This window comes from Patagioenas fasciata, chromosome 1, assembly GCF_037038585.1.
Source record: "Patagioenas fasciata isolate bPatFas1 chromosome 1, bPatFas1.hap1, whole genome shotgun sequence".
In the NCBI taxonomy this organism is placed as follows: domain Eukaryota; kingdom Metazoa; phylum Chordata; class Aves; order Columbiformes; family Columbidae; genus Patagioenas; species Patagioenas fasciata.
Window position 1 is genome coordinate 96877319 of NC_092520.1, and position 23591 is coordinate 96900909.

The window sequence follows — 23591 nt, forward strand, 5'->3', positions numbered from 1 at the left end:
TGGATTTTTTTGTTGTTGTATTCATATATGTATGACTAGGTCTGACAGTCCAAAATTAAAATTTCCACTCCAGATGAGACCTTTAGATTCTTCTTTGGATCCCTATGGAAAACATGCAGAAATACTGTATCCTGCTTGTAGACATAAATCTGATCAATCTCAGAGAAGTGAACAAGCATACAAGGCTTTTCTATTGAGAGCTAAAGCCTTGCTGTTTATAGGAGCAGGGGGGCTCTGCAACTGCATTTATGTCATATTTGCTTGTACCCATGTTTGCGTCATGCTGATTCTCTGTAGTTAATACATCCACCTATCGTGAACTGTTTGAGTTAAAAGTTTAATTGAACAACCAACAGTACCAATGAGCATCAGTCCAATGAGCATCACTCCCACCGATTTTAATAAACTCTTGTTGAAAATCATGGAGACTCGAGGCTGTAAGTACTGATTAGAAAATGCAGGGTAGCTGCTCCCAGATGTTCAAGTTATGCACCCAGGAACACCTGCCTTATGCACGCACAAACACATATCCATTGTCCCCATTAACAAAAAAAAGGAAGGTGGGGAAAATAGTATTAAAAGAAATATGTTACTGGTGCTGTGGGCGGTCTTGAACACGAAGCATCAGGTCACACAACACGTCTGTGTAAAGGTTACTCACTGCTGTGGTCCAGCCTCTGAGGCACCCATAGCCAGGGAAGCTCAATTTGGAGGTGAGGTCTGACGGATTTTAGCTGCTAATCACTGCAGGATGCAGTGGCATTACGCTATGGGCTTGCTGAGTGTCACACACCACACGTGAAACTTGCACCATCGCTACTGGTGGTGAGGTGCATTTGTGCCCATGCTGGGCATGGTGCCCCCAGCACTGGCCACGAGCTGCAATACTGCTGCTTGGGGACCTCAGCACCAAAACGTAGCTGGTGTTCAAAGGCACCCAGGAGAACAGCCACTGCCGCAGCCCCTGCTGGGGTGGGTGACACAGCCTGAAGTGAAGGGTCATACTGGGGAGAAAAGCAAAGACAGACAAAAACAATCTTAGTGCAGAGCAAAAAACCTGAGTGTTCTTGTTTTGAGTGTCAGGAGTGGAGATCCGTGCAATCATGGGCTCCTGCTGGACAGTGCTCTGCACCCTGCTCCTCTGCTCAGAGCAGCCACCTGTCCCATCCGTTAGCACTCATCTGGGAGAACTTGCTACCCACACATTCATGCAGCTGTGCCCTCAGCCTGGCCTTCGTGTGCGGGTCCCTGCATTCTGCGGGGACATTTCATTTCCCTGCAGCCCTTGTTTTATTCCTGCTCTTCTCCTTCCAGAGTCACGTTAGTCCCCAAGAGCTTTTTATTTTTTTCCACAGAATTTCTACTCTGAACCTAACCTGACTGAGAGAAGGGGATGTGCATGTCACTGGGTAAAAAGTGCTGATGAGGGGTATCAAGCAATCACCTACTCTTCAGGAGTGGAAGAGCCTTTACTTCTAGTTCTGACAGGACTTTCCAGAACCCTGGAGTCCAGAGGTACCTGATAACTTCTACAAACAAACTGGAAATTGAGATCTGTTGGCCTCTAAAGCCGTTCAATTCTCTAACCATTTTCCTTTCCAGTCTCTGCATCTACAGCTATTGACAAATCATGTCCAGCTTGTTTGTTCTCATTTGTGAACTGTCACACTCAGCTGAGTCATCCCAGCCTCCTTGACACCGCATCACCAGGACTGATGGCAGCAGGGACAACCAGTAAGAGTTAAGCCCATAGGGCTTCTCCTTTTCAGATCAAAGCACTTCATACAAAATATTTCAGCAAAGAAAGCTGGAGCAAACTTTGGAGTGTATCAAAATTAGCAGCAACTTTTTATTAGCCTAAGGGTAAAGCAACTGTATTGTATCAGGATTTGTTTCTAAAAAAGGAAAGGAACATTTTTGTTTACAGACATTTCTGTTTATAGAGTAAATTTGCTTTCGAAGTTGTGTTAAAAATGTGAGGATTGTTCTAAAGCCTGATACTGGGCTGTGTTTGATTAGGATTCCTTCCCACTCTGTTCAACAATGTATTGTTGAAGGGGTTTCAGTGAAATCCCAGCAATGGAAATAGGAAGCATGTGTTTCAATTTAAAATACTGGTGAAAAGAAACTCACTATTGCTTCAGCGTTTTCCTTCCCTGCATTTCTAAAGGCTCCTTGGATAGTCAGTGCTCAGGGAAGAAGCAGAGGCATCACACAATCCCCATAAAAAGGACTAGTGCGGTGTGGGTGAACTTACATGGCCTACAAATACCCCTTGCAATGGTTTGAGGGTCCCCCAGTTCTGCTCTAAAACTACACCCTAGCTGACCCGTCCCCTTTTTGTCAGGCACACACACACACTTCAGTTCAAGTTCAGAAAATAAACACAAACAAGTGACATCAAGTTTAACCACCAAATAGTTCAAATACCAGGGAGAGGAGTTTTGTCTCTTTGTAGCAGTGGCATTCACTCCTTTTTAATGATTGGTGTGTGTCTAACCATTTTCCATTCAAGGTGTAGGCACACTACAGGGGATTTAGATGTTCCAGCAAGTTTCCTTCCTCTGATCACCTTTCACAGGCCCCTTCAAAGAAGTCCACAGACACACATGGCCTCACAACTTAAGCTCAGGAACTAGTGCCTGCAGAAAAGGAAACATGAAATGGAATACGAAAATTTGCAGAAAAAAGAACAAAAAGGTCTGAATTGCCTGGCAGGTATCACATCTCATGTCACTCCCACACAATGTGATCTGTCATGAGTTCAAACTTTGGAAGAAATTTTGGGTTTCATCCAGGACAGCAGGCAGGGCGAAGATCACAAGAGCACCTCACAGCCAATGAACATCACTGCTGAGGTCTATCCTGCCCTGGGAAAGCAGCTGGGGAAAAATATCCCTCAGGGATAGGAATTGCCAACATGGTAGTCTCTTATCCTTTAGAAGTGTAAAAAAGACCAAAATTGGAAATAATCATCTGATGACATGAAAAAAAGACCTGCCTTTGGCTCATGCCATCACTTCAGAAACAGTTATTACCGCATGACGTGCAGAAATGATCCAAACCAGACTCCTGCTACAGATTTAAATTCTGAAAATTTTGCAGTTTGCTACATATATCTGCAGTAAAGAATAATTTCTTCACCAACAGCCAGCAAAAAGGCCAGTTGGAGCTTTCTCCTCCTGTCCTGTCCAGTTTACAAGCAGTGTGACTATTGCCCTCGTTTTGGTAAGATCATACTACTGAATTTGTGCACGACCAATCTCCACACCTGAACAATCACAAAGCTGCACCCTGCAGCTGGGGTTTCCTTAATTGCTTTCCCAACTACTTTCCCTATAGCCCCCCATAAGTTAGACGAAGAACTACGAAGTTTTAACAGCCACCATCATACAGCAGGTATCTCTGTCTCCAAATCACCTTTCAGAGCCATAATATCAAGCACCTCAGATGGCAATTTCTCATCCTTTCTTGAGGACCAGGAGAAAAGTGCATCGCCAGTGGTGTACTGCCTTATTTACTGCTCCAGATACGGTCAGTTTCATCTCACACATGTGACTGTTCTTCAGAAGACTGAAATTACAGGGTTTCAGAATCCTAGCTTCTAGGGAGCTGAATTGCTACACGAGACCATCATATGTGTGGATGTGACACTGTGTTCTTATGTCATGTAACTGTACATGTAGTAGAAACCTACTTCACATTTATTCATGCCAAGGCAGTTGCTGCTTGAACTCAGGCTTTTAACCAGGACAGACAATACCACTCTTAACACTTCTCGATTTTTGTCCAAAGAGACCTTTGCCAAGGCAGAAGTTTCTTTATGAAAATCAGCAAAAGAAATCAGACCCTGGAGGTGCTGGACTGGCCCTGTACTAACGCATGCAGTGCTCTGTCCTTAAGGAGGCACTTCCAGACAAAAGGAATGTGAATCCATGTAACATCCTACAGCACAAGACTCATGGCCTCTGGGACACACAATAAGGACAAGACTGCAATTTTGAGCAGATATAATCAGCGAGTTCTGCTTCATTGCTGAATATCTGATATTCTCAAAGCAAGCTACATCTCAATGTCTCACACCTTAGTGTAACTAAAACCTGAGTGCAAAAGTTTTATAGCTGTCCTCTTTGGAGTATCTGGACACTTATAGAGAGATCTAGAGAGCTGTTCATGGTTCATAGGCTAATTCTGAATACTTTTAATGGATTGTACAGATTTCTGTGCTCGGTTTTATGAAATACATTAAATTCATATAGACACAATGCTATCTGGTAGATGAATGCATGTCTTCTGCCCCATGATGAAGCAACAAGTGATCCCAGAAGGCTAACTTTTCAAAAAGATCTATTTCTTGGCTAATTGCAACATGAAAGAATTATTGTTGAAATAAGCACAATGCACCCCAAGTTTTGCTCATAGGTCTCTCAAACCATTCTCACAGATACACTAGGATCGTATTGCAACAGAAGGATCTTCCAAGAACTCAAAGTTGACTGACACATTTTACTTTTACTTTCCAGTACATAAAAATCTATTTTGCACTTCTTCCTATAGAGATATACCACAAGTAGGAAGCAATGGACTGGAAGCTAGGCAGGATCCCTACCATAGGAACTGAAGGTAAAGGCTAAAAACAGAGATGGTGAAGTCTCAGCTAAAACTTTTCATATACAGCAAGAATTTTGCTACATTCCCTTTCCCATAGCCAGGTGTACTCAGTTACATTAACTGACAGGTCACCTGAAGAGTTAAAAACAAACCAAAAGGAACAAACAAACAAAAAATAACATCAACTTTAATCAGTACACTTCCACCTGAAGAAGAAAGCCTGAACACAGCAGGCAAAAGAGAAAAACCTGTGTCAAGGGCAATACCATCTCCAATATTCATATATCATGCATTAGAGATTACTAGGACTGAACTGCTAACAGTTGTATGCTGCTAGAAGCTTCGGTATATTGTAAATACATTATCTGCTGCAAGCCGGATACTGTCCATATCAGGCTACCCAAAAAGTTGAATGTGAATAAAAGTTTAAACCACTCTTTTTCCATAGTTTATTTTACATTTAAAACCAGTCCGCAGTTGGATCAGTTCCTTTCAGCAAGGCAGAAGTTACAAGCTAACAATAGGGTCATAGCGATGGTTCTTCACTCTTCATCTTTTTTGTTTGTCCATTCGAACCACGCTGAAGTTCCTTCCTTTTCTTTTTCTGCTGTTGTAACCTTTCCTCTTGCTTCTCTAGGTAGGTGGCTGCGTTATCAAATGAAGCCTTGTAGAGACTGCCATAGTGGCTCTCTTTGCCAACAAAACCTGCAATTGGGCAAAGCATTAACACAAGATTTAATTCCCTCAGAGGTCTCACCAGTTACTTCCTGTACTGTAATTCTAAATAGGGGCATTTCAACTCATTTACTGTGGTCCTACCCACTTTATTAAATATCAGCATTTGCATTGTGTAAGCCTGATTTGTGTTCATAAGCCTCTGTCCTGCATTCACACAGCCAAGCATAGCCTCCATTTTTAGGCTAAAAAATTCGCACCTGACATTGAATCAAAGAAAGCACACAGTTCTCTTTACATGTTGGACAGTTGCAGATTTCAAGGCTTCTCTTTTTAACATAACTGCTGTTGCCCCTTACTTGTTAGACATGCCATTGGGGCTGTTCCCCAAGACCTAAGCACTGCAAGGGGTGTATGCTACCTAACCATTCTTAGCTGACTTGTGTCCGAGAGTATTAACTTAAAAGGAGCACAAAGAAGTAGATTTCAAACAGTGATGTCCTACAGCGCATACACATTTCTAAATATTTCCCCTGATAGTTCTGTTACACCTTCTGTGAATTCAGCATAATATTCATCACACCATCTCCAAGACTGTAAGCACAGACAAGTTCAACAGGAAACAAACTACTATCCAAAAAAACCCAATCAGATGGTTTCTGTAAAGAATACAGAACGAGACTAGCTGGCCAGGTCCACATTTCTAAAAATTGTTGAGAGTGGTACTTGACAAGCCAGTTACCTCTAGTTCTCTTTGTATTCCTACTTTTTACCACTTGCAAAAATTCTTGATCTCAAAGGGCAAATGCAAGGAAATCTGGTATTTGCTAGGGTTTAGTCCTGAAGCCAGTGTGCTGTTCCACAGTACCGTACATACAGTATCCCTTGCTGGTACTCAGCAAAGAGCACGCTTCAAGGGCCTTGCATTCACAAATTAACCAGTTTATTTGGCCCTGGCAAAAAGTGTGTGCTGTCAGTTTGAGGATTCGTGCTACTCTCCACTTGATCAGTCTGCACTAAATCTGGTTCTGTCTTTTGCTGGGATCAATTATAACAGAATATATAACTGTTCCAACACGTACTTCAAGGTTGACCTTCGCATCTTAAATCCTACAGAATCAGCAATCAGTAGAAAGAAGTTTGTAAAAGGACAATAAGCAGGCATTAAGACTGGGTTTAAACAATATAACGATTACCTTTTTAAAAAGAAGTAACTATCTTTTCAAGCACTAATGATACACTGGAATAAGTGCTCATCAAGTGAGCCTCCCCTTACTAATTAACAATAATAGACCCTGTCATCCGAGCAATCCTCCTTTCCCAGCTGCAGATGCAGCCGGCTACCATGTATCACAGTAATTTGCTACGCTGGCTAATTATGCTCAGAACCTCTTCCCCTGCCTGCTCTTTTTACTTCTTTGTTGCTCATTTTCACTCAGACCTCACATTTCTAATTATCTGCCAGGCTGTAACTATCAAGTTTGCAAAATCTATATGCAAACACTCTCTTTTCCAAGAGAGTACCTGCCTTCCTTTTAGACTTCAAAGACTGTGCCAACTTAATGATAACTTAGCAACTAACTTAATGACAACAACAACAACCAACTTAATGACAGCTACACCAAAACCACCCAACAGTAGATATTGAGGAGACTTTACATTAGACTGCACATTCCTGCAATTCTTCCATCTTTAACATTATGATCACCAAGAACTGACCAAAAGGCTGGTGGGGACTGCAACAGCTTTTTTAGGTAAAGTTTGCAGTCTCCCAGCAATGTACAGGAAAGAAATTTCAATTAATTAACTCTCAATGCATGAAACATCCACTAGCACATGCCACAACCCTTCTCTACCCTGCAACCACCACTGCTGCAACTTCAGCTTCTAAATGAATTTGGGTGATGTTTAAATACAAAATATCCTGGAAACATGGGGTGCTTCTGAACTAGTAAACCATGTATGCTTTTTCTGCCAGAGACTGGGGGTAGATCACAAATCAAGAACAAAATGAACCAACGCTGACACCAATCAATTTCATCTGTGATACCATCCAGAGTCACACCCTCCAGCCACAGCGAGCTCCACATCATCTGCCTTGCCAAGGTGGACCCGCATGGCCCATCTTTACAGCAAAGCTGCTCCTCCCATGGCTATTCTATACCTACTATCTTCACTGTACTTTTGATAAAGTGTCACACCCAGGTAAGGGACACGATGACAAACACCACTGTTCGATATCACAGCAGCAAGACAGGCTCCAGCAGCTCTGTCATAGGGTGATATATCTATATCCCTCTGATAAGGTGTCTATGTAAATCAGTTATAATGCTGTAAATTCAGATTTAATTACCTACATCATTTTGTGATAACAGTAACCTAAACACACTTCATGATCTACATTAACTTCCATACCAGATGCATTGATGAAACTGAGAAAACAGAAAGATTAAGTGACTTCAACAGCCAGCTAAACTGACCTGAACTCTAATTGTCCTCCTAAATCTTATGCTTTAGCTGTAAAAACAGCATTTTCTGGGCCTTTCGGCCAAATTTCTCACCTTCAAACACTGTCCAGTTGTCTTGAAGATATTTTGACATCTTCTGTAATCCTTTGTCGTCAGTTACTTCCTGGGAAAACAAGGAACACTGCATGATATTTTGGGAATAAACAAGCTCGTGTTTCACAGCACACTGAAAAATGCAGCAGCTCTCAGACAACTACAGTGAAAGTGTAAGCCCTCCATGATCTCTCTTAGGCTCCTTTTTTCCAGGGTAGCTACAGAAACCTGGCCTGAGATTGTATGTTCTGCTGGGGAAGCCTTGCAGCTTCAAGGAATAGAAAATGGATTCCCACTTATTAATATGTGAGGAAAAGAAATATTAAAAGGAACACTGAAGGGTCAAAGAACATCCTTAGAAATTTCACTTAAAACCATTTCACAACTATACCATAATTAGCTGGATATTTACAAGGATAACAAGTGGATATCCAGTTGTTTAATAGGCTATTACAGAGAACTTGATAGCACATCCCTCAAACTTAACTCCCTGTTTACAGTGAAAAAAAAAAATCCCCTTAATGCTCCCAGAATGCCTTGTCCCCCAAAGGATCCCTCAGAGGCATGCACAGGGAAGGCTGTGTAGAAAGCGTTCCTGAGCAAACCACAAAGGGATTTTGTTGTTTTGTGGGTTTTTAAAACAATCAAGTGTAGCACACAGAAAGCACGGGCAACGGTTTAAAAAGTACTGAGCATAACAGCTGACAACCGCTCTGCTTCATCCTGCTATGCCAGATGTTAGCTTTACCAGAGAAGAAATTGATATTCACAACAAGCTCTCAGCAGCTTTGCATTGATATGCAGGTGAGAAGTAGAATGAGATGTGTATCGGTGACTTTTTCTCAAGACATAGAGAAGTATGCCATTTCGCTTTCATGGAACGTAGTTTACTCCATTTTTGTTATAGCCTCAAGACAACACGAAACATTCATCCTGTTAACACAACAAAAGTATCTACCTTCCACTGTTCATCACATGGTCTGTACAATAGAAGAGGAGCTTCCTTCTCTTCCTGCAAAATCCATAGATCTCCCGTTTCCTCAAATGCAATGTCCCAAACTTTGTGTTTTGAAGAGATTTGCTGTCTGTAAACTAGCTGCTGGCCAATGGCATCAAGCTGAAAGATGTAGACTGTGGAAATACTTTTGAGAGGAAAAACTTAATTACCATTATTACCAAATCCACCTACAGCCATCACTTGTACAGTGAACTACAACCACCCACTCTAGTTCCAAAAAGAGCCAAAGCAAAGTCATTAGGAATTGCAAAAAATATTCTAGCACTTCAAGTGGTTTGCTTACATGATCTGAGACAGAAGCTGCAAATACCTAATACATCAAATTGCTTTTCAAGTGTTATATGAAAGTAAAAGCAGTCAGTGTCGTCTTCTCTTTAAAAGAAAAGGTAATAAAGGGAATTTCATAAAGATTACTAAGGATTTATATCAGGAGCATTGCATCATGGCACACTGGCCTACAGGGCTTCACTTGAAGGAATAAATAGCTGAGCACCAGTCAAAATAAAACAGGAATCACATGCCAGGGAAGGGAGGAGGGAATGAGAAGCACAGGAAACCTTGAAACAACTGAAGAACAGGACTCCGGCACTGCACTCAGCTCAACCTCTCTCCCTCAGCACTCACTCCTCTAATGGCCACAGCCTCTACATGCAGAGCTTCCTAACCTCCCTCAGACAGGTCCCCAGTGTGCCAGGCAAGACATCCTGGCTCCCTCCCGAGCAGCCTACCAGCTCTACATGATGGCCCTGTTCAGAAAAACTGGGCTGTGAAGTGGGAAATAAAAGCCTGATATGGAACACAGTGCAGCCCCTGGGCTAAGCGACACTGGCACAGCCCTCAACTGACATGGCTTCTTCCAGGACCAGTGTGGATATCCACGCAAAAGGTGTGATGGGGAGCAGTTAAGGCTCCTCAGCCTGGTGAAGGGCAAGTCCACTGAGTGGACAGATAAACAATTTCACTGTATAGGCAGCTCTGGCAACCTCTCCCTTTCCTGTTGGCAAGCTCTTGTCAGGAAGAACAGCTCCTCTGGCAGGCTTAAGACGCTATGGAAAGAGAGGGAAAAAGGGCTTTGTCCATCCCTGCAAGACATTTCCCCACCAGTTGGACTTGTAAGGTTCCTCAGTGCTGAGGCCCTTCAGCTCCCAGGCACCCTCTCCTTAGGCAAACACATATATTTGAATCCAAAAGACAATGTAGCCTCTCAGCAGTTTTAAACAGAACCCATTTATGGGAGCAGAATACGGTAACAGAAGTTTGGCTGCTAAATCGCCACTGCACCCTGAACAAAATGGGGTCCAAAACACACGTGTCAGGCACAGCAATTTAGGGAAACATCCTGAGCACTGTGCAGGGCTCTCATGCACCCTAGCCTCACATTTCCTCCCATGAGGGAGAGGCATCACAAAGACTGCAAAATTTCACTAAGCCAGGTAACCCTTGCACTCACCTCTGCACTCAGACCAAGTACAACAAAAACTCAAAGTCTCCCTGTGAGGCCACAGGAATGCCTGGGATGCTCGGAGATCCACCCCACCAAGCAGAATTGTAGAATAGTTTGGGTTGGAAGGCACCTTCAAAGGTCATCTAGTCCAACCCCCTGCCATGAGCAGGGACATCTTCAACTAGATCAGGTTGCTCAGAGCCCCGTCCAGCCTGGCCTGGGATGTCTCCAGGGATGGGGCATCTACCACCTCTCCAGGCAAACTGCTCCAGTGTTTCACAACCCGCATTGTAAAACATTTCTTCCTCATGTCTGGCCTGAATCTCCCCTCCTTTAGTTTAAAACCATTACCCCTTGTCTTCTCATAACAGGCCCTGCTAAAAAGTCTGCCCTATCAGTCTCATAGGCCCCTTTTAAGTGCTGAAAGGCCACAATAAGGTCTCCCTGGAGCCTTCTCTTCTCCAGGCTGAACAACCCCAACTCTCTCAGCCTGTCCTCACAGCAGAGCTGTTCCAGCCCTCTGATCATCTTGGTGGCCTCCTCTGGCTGCTCTCCAACAAGTCTATGTCTTTCTGTACCGAGGGCTCCAGAGCTGGACACAGGACACCAGGTGGGGTCTCATCAGAGCAGAGCAGAGGGGCAGAATCAAGTACTGCAGGCTTGAGGACTGTTAGGTCAGCCAACAGGTAAAGCTGCTATTGCCTTTGCAGGAACTGTGATGATTTTAGTCATTATTCCATTGATTCTTACCAATCACATAGAATGGCAACATAACCACCTTGACAGCAGTACGTTATTCTTGACACAGGGTATTTCTATTAGGAAAAGAAAAAGAAACATCCTTGTAAGTTAAGACCATTTATGGGCAGAAAATTCACATTCCACTTCATGTCCTAGCCTTTAAAATTTAGCAGATGTCTTAATTTACAGCAAGTTAAGCAACATAGCTACCTTTAAACTGCAGTCGAGTACATTTTTGTATCAGTGTTTGCTATTTTATGAAGTTTTCCACACTTCTCCAGTCACAGTCATCCAGAGATCAAATGAAAAGGTTTCAGTGAACTATTCTTAATAGACAAGCTGATAACAGGTGAAGGAAAAGTACACCACCTTCAAACATTCTCTCCTGCAATGTTAATGGCAAACATATCAACATTAAGCCTGCTCTGCCAGGATATCGCACTAGCACCTTAGAGATTATAAACACAAGTCATTAGCTGCTATGTGTGTTAAAAGAACAAAAAAAAAAGCAGATAGCGAAGCATAGCTAACATCCTTGCTGTATTGTCTATTTTCAATCTGTGTCTGAGTGAAGTCATATAGCTTAACAGAAAATGTGTTCTGAAGAACACAGCAAGACTGCCTGAGGCCATTTTCCTCATTAAAAACAAAGCAAAAACACCCCACACCACACTCCTAATTTAGAAGATATATAGTTTTATCTGGAAGAGAATCGGAGAAATGCCTTTGCTGCACAAACCACACTACTTGAAATATGCAACAACTGATTTGAGGCTCCTTGAGTGGGAAGTAAGAACTTGGGAGGAGCAGAGAAACCGCAAGAAGATGCCCCAGAGCACTTTTTCAAAAGTATCTGTTATATAATGCGAAAGACAAAACTGCAAAGGCAAAAGCCTGGTTCTCAAGTATATTTTATAAGTAGCGATAACACCAGCACTTCTGATTAATAAAACCTTCCTAACAGAGAAGCAGTGAGTTATTCCCTATAGGGAAGGAAAAATACATCTTCTTGACACTCTGCTAGCCGAATTCGGATGCATCCTGAAGTCCTCTTTCCTTTTATCTCCTTTCCAGCCTTCAACTCTTTCCCTAACACGACACTGGTCACTAGACAGAAACTTTGGTTCCCCAGGTTAAGCTGAATTTGGGAGTAACCACAAGATTTTTACCCTTTGAGCTACCAGCTGATGTTGTCAGGGTGCTTGTTTTGGAATTTTGTAATCAATGTAGGAAAGCAAAACAAGCTGTACAGCTTCCAAACAATCAAGCCAGCAAGTTTAACACCAGAAGCTATTTTGCCAACAGTACATGATACAACTACTAAAAGATAAACCAACTGCGAGAAAGTTAATTAATGGTATAAATATAGCTGAAAACCAGGGTTACACAGTGCATCTCCAGCACATGAGAAAAAAAAATCCATCGTGTGATGCAGTCTCATGGGGGGGGAAGCAAGAACAACGGCATGCACATACCTTTCACTTACATACTGAATTGCCTGTTTGGACAGAAGAGGAGCACTTTATAGAAAACATTAGCAAAAAGATGATATATTTCAGAGCTCTTGGGAGCAGATGGGACTAATGTTGCTACTCTGCAGAAATACTAAGTTGTTACTCCACATTTAGCATCGGGACCCAGGACTGCTGTTTAACACGGACATAAAAAAAGCTTACAGTTCCAAATACCAAGTAATATGAGTGTGCTGAATCAGAAAGCTTCTCTGTGAATGCAAGCCAGGTGAGTGCAAGCCCCAGAGTAGTATCTTGTTCAAGGACAAGGCTATGAAATCAGTTAACTTAAAGAGCTACAAGAGCAGTCTGTAATAAACAGATGTTCACTTGATACTCTCTGAACTTATTCAGCATTTATATGACACTGTTATCTGCCTGCCAACGCCTTAAAATTAACTTTTTATGTCATCTGTGAGAAGACGTGACCCTATAAAAAATTAATGTACTGGAGCACCAGGGTAGAGTTGTGCAATTTATGTTCTGGACTTTAAACAAGCTTCTTCTGTCAAGAGGATCAGATTAGGTGAAAGCTCCAAAGCAGGAAAAATATTTGTATAGCACTAGAAAATTAGAGAATTACTCCCATTCTGGTGGGAAAACGAGCTGAGGATCTGCAACCAAACAGCTGAAACCAATCCTACATTGCTCAGAAACACTCCTACATTCCCCAGACAGACACATATTCATCATCTGCCAAGCAAAATAAGGCCACATTTATGTGTGCACATGACCCACCATTACTATGATTCCATTATCATTGTGCTTCAAGTTGCATTTCAAGCTTCAGCGCATTCACAGTGGTTATCAATGGTAAAAAAGAAATAGAACACGAACGGAAAAGCACTTATATCCCCACCTGATCTCTGGTTGCCAGAGTCACTTGCAGACAGTGTGCTAGTTACAACCTACAAAGCACTGACTCAAGAGACTGTTCTCTTAAATTCAGACTATAAATATCACACTAGATTGTGAAGATGATCTTTGATACAACTGGATACACAGCACGACTAAATATTACCACCAGACACCATCTCAGGCATTTCTAGCACTACGATGCCAGCAAAACACAAGTCTCCTTTCCCCTTTGGTCCTGCTGGCCCTCAAGACAGTAATCGTTCTGAAAAAGGTACATATTGACAGCAGTGTAGCAATACAGCACAAAGGTGGCAATGCACTGCATTAAGGCTTAATTCTGTCATTTATCTGTCTGCAATCACTGGGACACTGCCTGATCACTGTTCAAGTACGTACAAGCTCCGGAAGAAACCAAGTCTTCTGTGCCCCTCAAGCATCATGCAAATTTAGTGTCACTGAAGACAGATTTTAAAATGCCTGTAAGAGTGGGCAGTAAGCAGAATTGCACAGATTCAAGGAACAGGCCAGCCTGAGGCTTCCAAGATCACCATTAGGAGAAACACATGGCAGTGGACAGAAGTTCCTGCTTGAAGCAACAAGTTTTTTTCCTCTAACATGTATTAGTTTATCCAGTGCTACATCCAAAGTTTATTATATAGTTTAAGATTATTTTTTAATAAACTTGTTTGTAAGCAGTAGAGTTAGGATTCAGTGTGGAATCAAGCACTGTTAATTTACACTCAAGCTATCTTACTAAATGCTAAGCCAGTCTGAGCAACAAGTAGCATTTTTAAAATTAATAAGATTCCCCACTTCACAGCTGGTTGCTTACTAGTCCTTAATGATCCAATAAAGCCAGAAGGCGAAGTATTTTAAAATAAAACCATTCATCCCTCCAAAAGAAACACCTTGCAACACTACTGCAGACATGGATTCGATGGCTTTCAAACTATGTTGTTTCCACAAAACACTCTCATTTGCTACTTTTGAACACAAAAATAAAACAGTTTCACTGTGAAACACCCAGAGCCACTCATTTCCAGAGGCTATATCTGCTCAAGTAATTCTGTCGGTTTGCCTCAATCTTAATTCTCCCTTCCTCACTCAAATCCTGCTGCATCCAGACTATAAGAGGATACCAACTAGATGGGCTTGTCACCTAATATGATACATCTGGTTTTTTACTTGTGGAAAAAGAAAACAAAACAAAAAACAAACCACAACCAAAAAAACAGTAATAGCTACTGCAAAGATTTTGAGCACTAAACTCAAGCTGAAATGAACCAGATACCTTCTGAACGTGTATGAGAAGTCTCTGGCACAGGTGTTTTTTAAAGTATACGTAAAAGTTCAGAAGTAGGTTAAATTGCCAGTACAGATACTACCCTGAATTCCTGCTAACAGGAACTCTAGGACAAAACCAAGATGTCCAGTATCTCAGCCTTGAATGCTCTGATGCAAGTGGTTGCCTTCCTGCGCTTATGTACAGACAGAAAGCTGCATGTTATTCTCCAACACAAAGAACAACTTGCTGATGTCTTCTGTACAGAAAAAAACCTTGAGTTGTCACGTCTGTCCCTAGGAGCTTGGTCCTTCCATGGATTGTGCTCCAGTTCAGTAACTGGGAATCTCACTAACAAGATCAGGCCAGGCCTACACAGACAGCAAAGAATCTCAGAGATCCCCAGGAATGGCTCCTGACTGCACACCACACTTCAACCAACCAAAACCACAACAAAACACAATGGAGGAAAGACAGAACTTTTCAATTCAATTTCAGCCTGAATAAAAATTCCGCAGTGGATTTGCCTCAAGAGCTGTGCACGGTTACAGGCTTCCCAGTCATCTAACAACTGGGAGACAGCTGTGGTCTTCAGAGAGAGACAAGTTTTTATATATTCACACAAAAAACACACTCAGCATGGTGGGTGGTAAAATGGACAACTCCCTAATGACCCAACAGATTAGAAGCTTGCTAATCTGCACAGCAGGAACAAGAATGAGTGCTGTTTCACTGCTAATAGGTCATATGCCAATTCACGTGACAAGAAGAACAAAACCAGAGATCAAGTACCACCAGAACCACTGCTCACATCAGATCAGCATCCCAAATCACGGTAGCACCCCAAACATGTACATAAGACACCAGTGATGTACAGGCTTCAAGTTAAGGAGAGCTCCTAGGGTAACCAGTTTTCACACAGGACTCCTACATCTTAATTTTGGACACTGTCCAGCTTCAGAACAACCCAAAGGAACAAGCCCAGTGTTTTGACTCCCCAGGGCAGTACTGTTGCAGGTGATTGGTTACAGATCATAGAACTACAGAACACCAGTTTGGAAGGGACCACAGGGATCATTTGGTCCAACCTTTCTTGGCAAAAGCACGGTCTAGACAAGATGGTCCAGCATGCTGTCCAGCTGAAACTTAAAAGTGTCCAATGTTGGGGAATCCACAACTTCCCTGGGCAGATTATTCCGATGGCTGATTGTTTTCATCATCGAAAATTTCCCTCTTGTGTCCAACTGGAATTTCCCCAGGAACAACTTGTACCCATTAGCCCTCATATTTTCCATGTGACTCCTTGTAAAAGGGGAATTTTCTTTGTAGTCACCCTTTAAATACTGGAACACTAGCATCCTAGTCATTTGTGAAGTGCTCTTTAGATAAGATTGTGACACACTGGCATATTGGAACATAACAAGAGCCTGAAAAGCCACTTGGTGCCTGCACATGGACACACCTTGGAAAAGATCAGAACACCCTTGTGACATTGACAAATGTAAAGAAATAGCTTTAATATGACGTTTTCCACAAAACACCGAAGCAGCAAAGACAAAAGCTTTAGACTGCAAAGTTGCACATCAAACTGTCTCAACCTCACACTCCAGGAAACAAAACTGAATGGAGACTTATCTAATAACAAGTCTTAACCTCAGCTCTGCTGGGAAGGGAAAGGCAGCAAGAATACACCTGGGGTCCTTTGGGAACTTGTTGGGAAAGCTTCACTTGCAAAGATAAATCATTCTAGAATTCAAGGTCACAGAAATTAGCACAGTGAACCTGAAACTTCCAGAGGGGCAACAGGGTAAACTCAATAACCTGAAATTCAGATTGTGCAGGAACGCTTTGTGGTTTTCCTATGCTACCTGAGCTGCTACAGCCAAAACAGAACACTGATGGCAATGAAGAGGAGAAAGTTATCCTGCTCTTCTCATCTCACACTTCATGAAATGAAAAGCTGTCAGGATCTGCAAGACAAGAGATGGCATCACCAGAAAGAAACACCAGAAGATGCAGACAGCTCACTTAGCTACTGTAAAAGCCTAAGTGCCCTGTGGCTGCTCAGCTTGTCACCCACCCTGCAGGGCTAGGGTTGGGCACAGGAGCCTGTCTCCAAGCTCCCTCACAGGACCAATTCATACCAAGAATCTCCTAATACTGGAGAAGATTAAGATGTTAGAAAGCACAAGCAGCAGCGCAGCATTAACCCCGAGGAACAGAGAATCAACCTTGTGGTGCCCTCTTCTCACCACATTACGGTGCTCATGGCTACAGTCTGAGGCACGGGAGATCACCTGCATGTTACAAAGCTTCTTTTTGCTCAGATGAATTGCAACTTTAACACTTGAAATTTTAAGTATTTTTAAAAGTGGGTAATTTTTTAGATCTTTCCACTGTTACAAGACAGTTTCCGGCTAAGAGACAAAGCCACCTGTGTTTTTGGAAAAAAGTCAAGTGAAGGCTTTGTCCAGCATGTCGAACTTCTATTTGGAAAGAATCACAAAGAGCTTCTTTTGGTCACTGTTTGGCACTTTCTAGAAGTGCACACAAGACAACGGAATGGATTCCACAGACTTTCTTCCCTTCCCAAGATCCCAAGGTATTGTAACAGTTTCCAGGTCTCACATAACTTCCAAACCCGCTGAGATAAGGGAAGCACCCCTAACAAAATGCAACAAACATGTCTTGGAGTCACAGGGGTCAGAAGGATAGCAAAAGCACTAACACATATTGATGTACCTGGTCAGTTTTGGTAGTCTCTGGCCCACAGATACTACTCAGATGACAGCAGTGCACTTCTTCTCCGCTTTTGTACTCCCAAAGTCTCAGAGTCGAGTCCTGGACAGATGGAAACAGACACAAGTACTATTATTAACAGCACCTCAGGCAGAGAGACGACTCATGGCCTTCAGCTAAATCAAATTTCCCTGAGGAGCTTCTCATAGAAGTTGCTAAAGAGTCACTTAGTTGAGACCTCACATTGCAGATAAAGCATTAACGTATTTTCCCCCTCCATCCTAAATTATTAAATCACGCTAATTTTAATTCTCCTTTTGAAGTGGAAATTGGGTAGTTGGAGAAGTGCATTTCAAGCCTGTCTCAAACAGCCCAGTAATCCATGTGCTCAGCGTTTTAATGGCAATTCTTTCAGGTTGCCCTTCTCCACCCCCACTCTTGTTATCACCCAAACTGTCATTTGATTTAGTAACCTCCCAGAGAGAAGCTAAATACCTCTCTGGAAAAACAGAGTCATCAAAGAGCATTTGCTAAGAATTAAATACAGCCACACACAGCACTAATGCTAGAGTCGCTTAAAGAATAAGAGGAACAAGAGACAAGAGCCTTGGGGAAGCAAGAGCATCAGCTGAAACCAAATGTTAAGAATTACTACAATTTTCACATCTTTGCAGAAAACATTATCTGTTTCCTATGCGGCTTTGGCAGTCTGGGAAACAAAGAATATAGTTTCCTTTCTTTAGGCTGACTCCATCTACTCACTCTGTACAGGTCTGGTAGAATCCCATTAATTTAAGAAAAAGGCTGGGGGGAGGGAAAGGAGGGAACACTCCTTCAGTCCTCATCCAAGCACTGAGCAGCACTGCATTGCAATCTCTATAAAACATGCACTGGATGTATTATGAGGATATAGAGACAAGGATGTAATTCAGAACCAGTCTCACAGGCGAAAGCAAGTGGGAAGGCGAATAAGGATCAGTTTTCTCATCTTAAAAGCTCTAAAAAAAAAAAAATACATGAACCTAAGGCTGTTAATTCTCAAGACACTCATTATTATGGCAGGCTGACGTAATATCCATTTGCTTCAAAGTTGTTTAAGTAGTCCAATGATTAAAGTTTGTCTGTGTTCCAAAGCAAGAGTTAATGATGAAGAACACCCAAGGTCTTTGCAATTTCTCCATTCCAAAGATCTTAATAAGAAGCTAGTCTTGCTATAGACACAGTAAATGGCTTGTACTATCTAGCAATAGAAGGGCTTAACACTGAACAGAAAGTTGAGAAAGGGGGGGAAGAAGAGAGAGAGGAGGTACGTTGAAAACCATGAGAGTTTTTTTGAAGTATCCCAAGGAATTTAGGGGAAACGCATGAAAAAAAATGGTTTAAAATCCTGAATTTTCAAGAAAAAAATACATATCTTTTTTAAGAAATTTCAATACCTACCCCAGAAGCTGACAAGAGCAGATCAGGATAGTTGGGTATTACAAGTATTTTACTCACAAACCTAAAGGGAAAGTAGTGAAAAGTTGAAGTCTCTTGCATGACACTCTGGTCTTTCAACAGACAAATAGAAAACACCAATTTCAAATAGAACCTTATAATAAACAAAGAGATTCTCCACATCAAGCTAATTACAAGGCTCTGAGCAACCTGATCTAGTTGAACATGTCCCTGCTTATTGCAGAGGGGTTGGACTAGATGAGCTTTCCCTTCCTAGATGAGATGTCCCTTCCAAACCGAACTATTCTACGATTCTAACACAGACCTAGCTGTTGTTTAACGTGATTTGAGGAGATAATAATTTATCCAATGAGGCACAGTGAAGAACTGCACACGGTAACTTGTGCACACAACAAACTTACTCTTCGTGTCCCAGACAGTAGGATACAATACAATAAGGAGCCTTTGCCAAGCTGACTCTGATCTTCTCATCTCTGTCTGCAGTTAGGATATACTGGTCATCAGGACTCAGTGCCTGTTGGTAAAGGGAGTGTTTTAATGCCCAGTAGTTTAATGCTTGTTTTTATGCAATTCTCCCTAACCAGAGGAAAATAAGATAAGCAGTAAACTTTTTCTCCTGACTCTGAATGGCAGGTACAATCATTAAACCACACTTTTCCACCAACAATGGAAGCGTAAGTCTTTATGACAGCAACTTTCTCGCTAAGACAAGCAACACTGACTACTGAGTTCAGTGAAAGCCGCTGAGCTTCAACAGTACAGGCAGAAGTCTGACTACATCTTACAAAGAAAGAAACTTATCACATTGAAGAGCTCAACTGACATGACAGACTGGATGAATTCCCATATACATTCTATCACCAAGTCTTCTGTGACTGTAACATTAAGACTTCTTGAACACACACACTCCCAGAATAGATAATCCTGTGGTAAGCTTGCTCCACGGACACAAACCCAATAAGAAGAATTTAAGACCATGTACTCCATTTATATTAAAAAAGACCTCCCAAATCGGTGACAAGAGCAACAACGCCAAGACTCAAACGCAAGACTCAAACACAAGCAGGAACGTAGGTTTGCACACTAACTTACCACATCCAAGAGCAGAGACAAGTGACCCAGCTCAAGTTTTCCATCTGCTTGGGGTTCTGTTATTGAGTAAGAATAGAGATCACCAGACTTGTCTGCAACCAGAATCTTATCATCTGCAGCTGTAATAATCAGGGAAGTACATCTCCTGTTCACAGACCTGAAAGAAAAATGGCATAGTCTCAACAGGTCTGGATGGCAGCTTCACTAAGTCTGGATTCAGACCCAGTTAAACCAATGAAGAGAAAAGCTCTCAGATGCAACATTCCTGAAATGGCAGCAATGAGAATAATGTTAAGGGAAGGTATGAGGCTGAAATAGCACTTTTGAGTCCTATTCAATGACTGAACTATGTAATAACAAACACCTGAGGGCTGGGAGAAAAAAAAAGGAGAGACCTTTAAGGCTGCATTTTGCTTAGGTACATCCTCAACTGAGCATCTTGACTAGGTAAGAACAATATATTGTACTTCAAGTAAGAAGACAGAAATTCCAAGATGTTTTAGTGACTGTTTAAGGGAACACCATAACAATGGGAAAACATATAGGACAAGAATGCCTACAAACACAATGAAGGCTCAGGCAGCACAGTTTCAGAACAGGTTACCTTGCCAACACAAGAGTCTTGCTTCAAGTTCATTGTACTGTTTTTGATCTTAAATACAAAGATTCAAAAGTTTCCCTTGTCTGAAAAGAGCCGTCTACAAAATCCAGCACCAAGCGAAACCTTTTCTACAGTTTGCCACAAAACACCAATGCAAGATATATAGCTCAACTTTGGCATTCTTTTCTTCATGCAGAGACCTTTCTGCCTGTATTCCAAGTTTCATAATAGGAGGCAGTGATGCTCCCCCCAAAAAACAGCTGTGGTCCTAGTTGATCTTTTAGCAGAAAATTGAAATATCAAACAATTACCCAATCCCATATTAGGGGCAAGACATACAGGGCAGGGCAGCAGGGAAGACGGAATGCAGAATGAGCAGAATCTGCCATTTCTCATTTTGCTGGTGATTACTTACTCACTACAACATTAGTTAAGCCACCAAAGGTCCATCATGTACCCTATACACACAGCCAAGCTGACAGAGATTCCTTTTCCTTTTGCAACCAGGGCCTCACATTTGTCAGAGAGCAAGAGAAGCACAGATGTCACATGCTCAGGTACTTCCTCAGGAACTCCCTGATGGTCCCCTTTTTCATAGACAATTGTCACAAGCAGCAGCAGAAAACTTGTAACCGGAGGACCTCTGGTGGACAGCTACAGACTGTTTTCTCGAGAGGACTGTACTACACAAGGGAAGCCGTTGGTAGTATCTCTACAGATACAGTTTTAAGAGAGTCCACAAACTCGCCAAAACATCACCTCCTCCAAATCAACAGAAATAGACAGTGCACTCACTAAACTGCTCAGTATCATTCTTAAAGGCCCAACCTTACATGTTCACTAAGAGTTGGGTAAAGTTTTAGTTTTTAAAGATGCAAATGTTGTATTTTGGAATAAGAAATAAGATTATTCCTTTCCTTGGCCAATAATATAAACACCTGCATTCCCATTCTTGGTGTGGGGCACACCGCACAACATTTATTGACAAATATCTTTGAATTCCCTTGAACATTAAGTTTGTTTGAGCAAATAAAAGGTTAAATTAAAAAAAAAAAAAGCTTAGTGATAACAAATAGCAACATCCCAAGTACTGCTGTTTTATAACTCTAATCAGCCATAACTCTAGAACAAAGTGACGTGCACCATCCCGCTTCCTTACCTGACGCTAACACATTCCCATGAAGGCGTCGTACGGAAAAGAATGAGACGTTTGCTGTCATCTGTCAAGGCAAAATAATCTCCTGATGGAGAGAGGGCAAAAGCTAGGATGTCATCACTTCCTTTATCTGTCTGTTTTCCATCCTGCCTAATAGAGAGAAGGGGAACAACAAAGTACAACACTGAACGTGTTATTTACGCTTAAAATGTTGAGCCAACTTGAACATTAGTGCAAAGAAAAAGAAAACTCATATAAGGTCTACACATATATCAGAACCTGTTTAAAAAAAAAAAAAAGCTAGGGTGTGTGCTAGGAGATCTTGATACAAATTTAGAGGAAAATAGTTAAATTTGCTACAGGTAAAACAATACCCAGTGATTAAATTTAAACTAAGAGAAAGACTTTTTCGGGTTTTGAAATATCATGACGTACAGAACGGACCTGAAGTAGAAGTTATGTAACTGGTTTGTTTGTTTGTTTGTTTGTTTGTTTGTTTTCCTAACTGTCTTAGATGGGCTAATAAGAAATGCAACATTTTTCCATAAATGTCTTGACTGAGAAGAGCCATACAGAAAAATTTATTATCCTACAGATGTTTTTCTAAAATAGAAAAAGGTGTACAGACTCCCCTCTGGGATGAAACAGAAACAAAAGAATACCTACATATAAAGACATCAGGATTAGCAAAAGCAACGTGGCCATCACTTGATCAAGGAGTCATCCCATGACTTTCTTTTATTATTTTCACTGCCACATAACCTCAGAAGAAGATGCACCATCTAGGAAAAGAGCAGATTGCCTAAGCAGATTTTCTCACCCTTTACTTCCTAAGGTCTTCTTTTCCGCATTGATGCAATCGTACACGAAGAGACTATCATCACTGCAAGTATAAAAACAACACATTAAAACCCCGGAACTAGAACAGCCATGAGCTTAACTATGAAGAGTGACAACTCCTTTGTAACGCAGCATTATTTTGCAGTTATTTGTGCAACAGGCCCCTATCTCAAGGAACCACCTGTGCTACAGATGTGGTAGAAGCTTAAAACTTTGAACTGTGAACACATGCAAAAAAAAAAAAAAAAATCTGTTGGCAAAGTAATCATGATATTTCACTTCTGTCAGAATTAACATATTTGTCACTAACATTTACCCTGCTGTTCATATACCAACAATGTTCACCTCGTGCTGCATAATCGTGCCACAAAACCGTTGAGGCTAAAAAGCTTTAAAGTGACATTCAGTAACGGGAAAACGTACACACGGAGCCCCTGAAGGCCTGCGCTGGGCCTCGCAGAGCCCGACCCGAAAGGCAGGCACGGGCAGAGCCTCCCGCAAGCCCCCACCACCGCCCCCGGCTGCCCGGCAGGAGGCCCAGGGGACCTGCGGTGACTTCCCAGCCGGGTACAGCCCCCGGCAGCGGGGCGGCCTCTGCCGCTCGGATCTGCGGTCCCGCCAGCCGGGCCCCATCCCGCACTGACCCGAGCTCCCTGTACCGCGCCGCCAGGAACCGGCTGCCGCCGCCGGCAGCCATCAGCGCCCCACAGAGCGCCAACGCCGGCCGGGGACCGGGGCTGCGGCCCCCGCTGCCCCCGCCACCCTCCATGCGTCAACGGCGCCACGTGCGCGCCACGGCCGGCGCAGGGTATAGACGTCAGCGCCAGGAAACAATGACGTAGGGCCCGTACCACGCCTGCGCAGTGGGTGTGGGGAGGCCGTGGGGGCGACCTGTCATAGGGTTATTTTGGTTGGAAGAGATCCTGAAGATCGTGAAGTCCAACCGTTAACAAACACCGGCACTAAACCATGTCCCTAAGAACCTCATCTGTGTGTCTTTTAAA

The 23591-nt window shown here is 42.4% G+C and overlaps 1 protein-coding gene across 1 annotated transcript; it reads right to left on the bottom strand.

Annotated features, from left to right (window-relative positions):
• Positions 1-4782: 4782 nt before the first annotated feature.
• On the bottom strand, positions 4783-23383 carry WDR4 (WDR4 tRNA N7-guanosine methyltransferase non-catalytic subunit). Its single transcript, XM_065861075.2, has 11 exons — positions 23232-23383; positions 22568-22630; positions 21751-21897; positions 19991-20147; positions 19300-19412; positions 18881-18941; positions 17444-17542; positions 11060-11124; positions 8806-8989; positions 7848-7917; positions 4783-5316 (listed from the first exon to the last, which is right to left on the bottom strand). Exons 1-11 carry the CDS (start codon positions 23354-23356, stop codon positions 5138-5140), a joined length of 1263 nt encoding a protein of 420 aa, XP_065717147.1. The 5' UTR covers positions 23357-23383; the 3' UTR covers positions 4783-5137.
• Positions 23384-23591: the final 208 nt, after the last annotated feature.

Bases quoted from the DNA above. Each gene is read 5' to 3' on its own strand.
- WDR4 (XM_065861075.2), bottom strand. From the start codon at position 23,356: ATGGAGGGTGGCGGGGGCAGCGGGGGCCGCAGCCCCGGTCCCCGGCCG. The intron at 11,125-17,443 runs GTACATCAATAT...TTTTCCTAATAG, and splicing joins AGACTACCAAAACTGACCAG to AAATACCCTGTGTCAAGAAT. The intron at 5,317-7,847 runs GTGAGAAATTTG...GCCCAATTGCAG, and splicing joins CAACTGGACAGTGTTTGAAG to GTTTTGTTGGCAAAGAGAGC.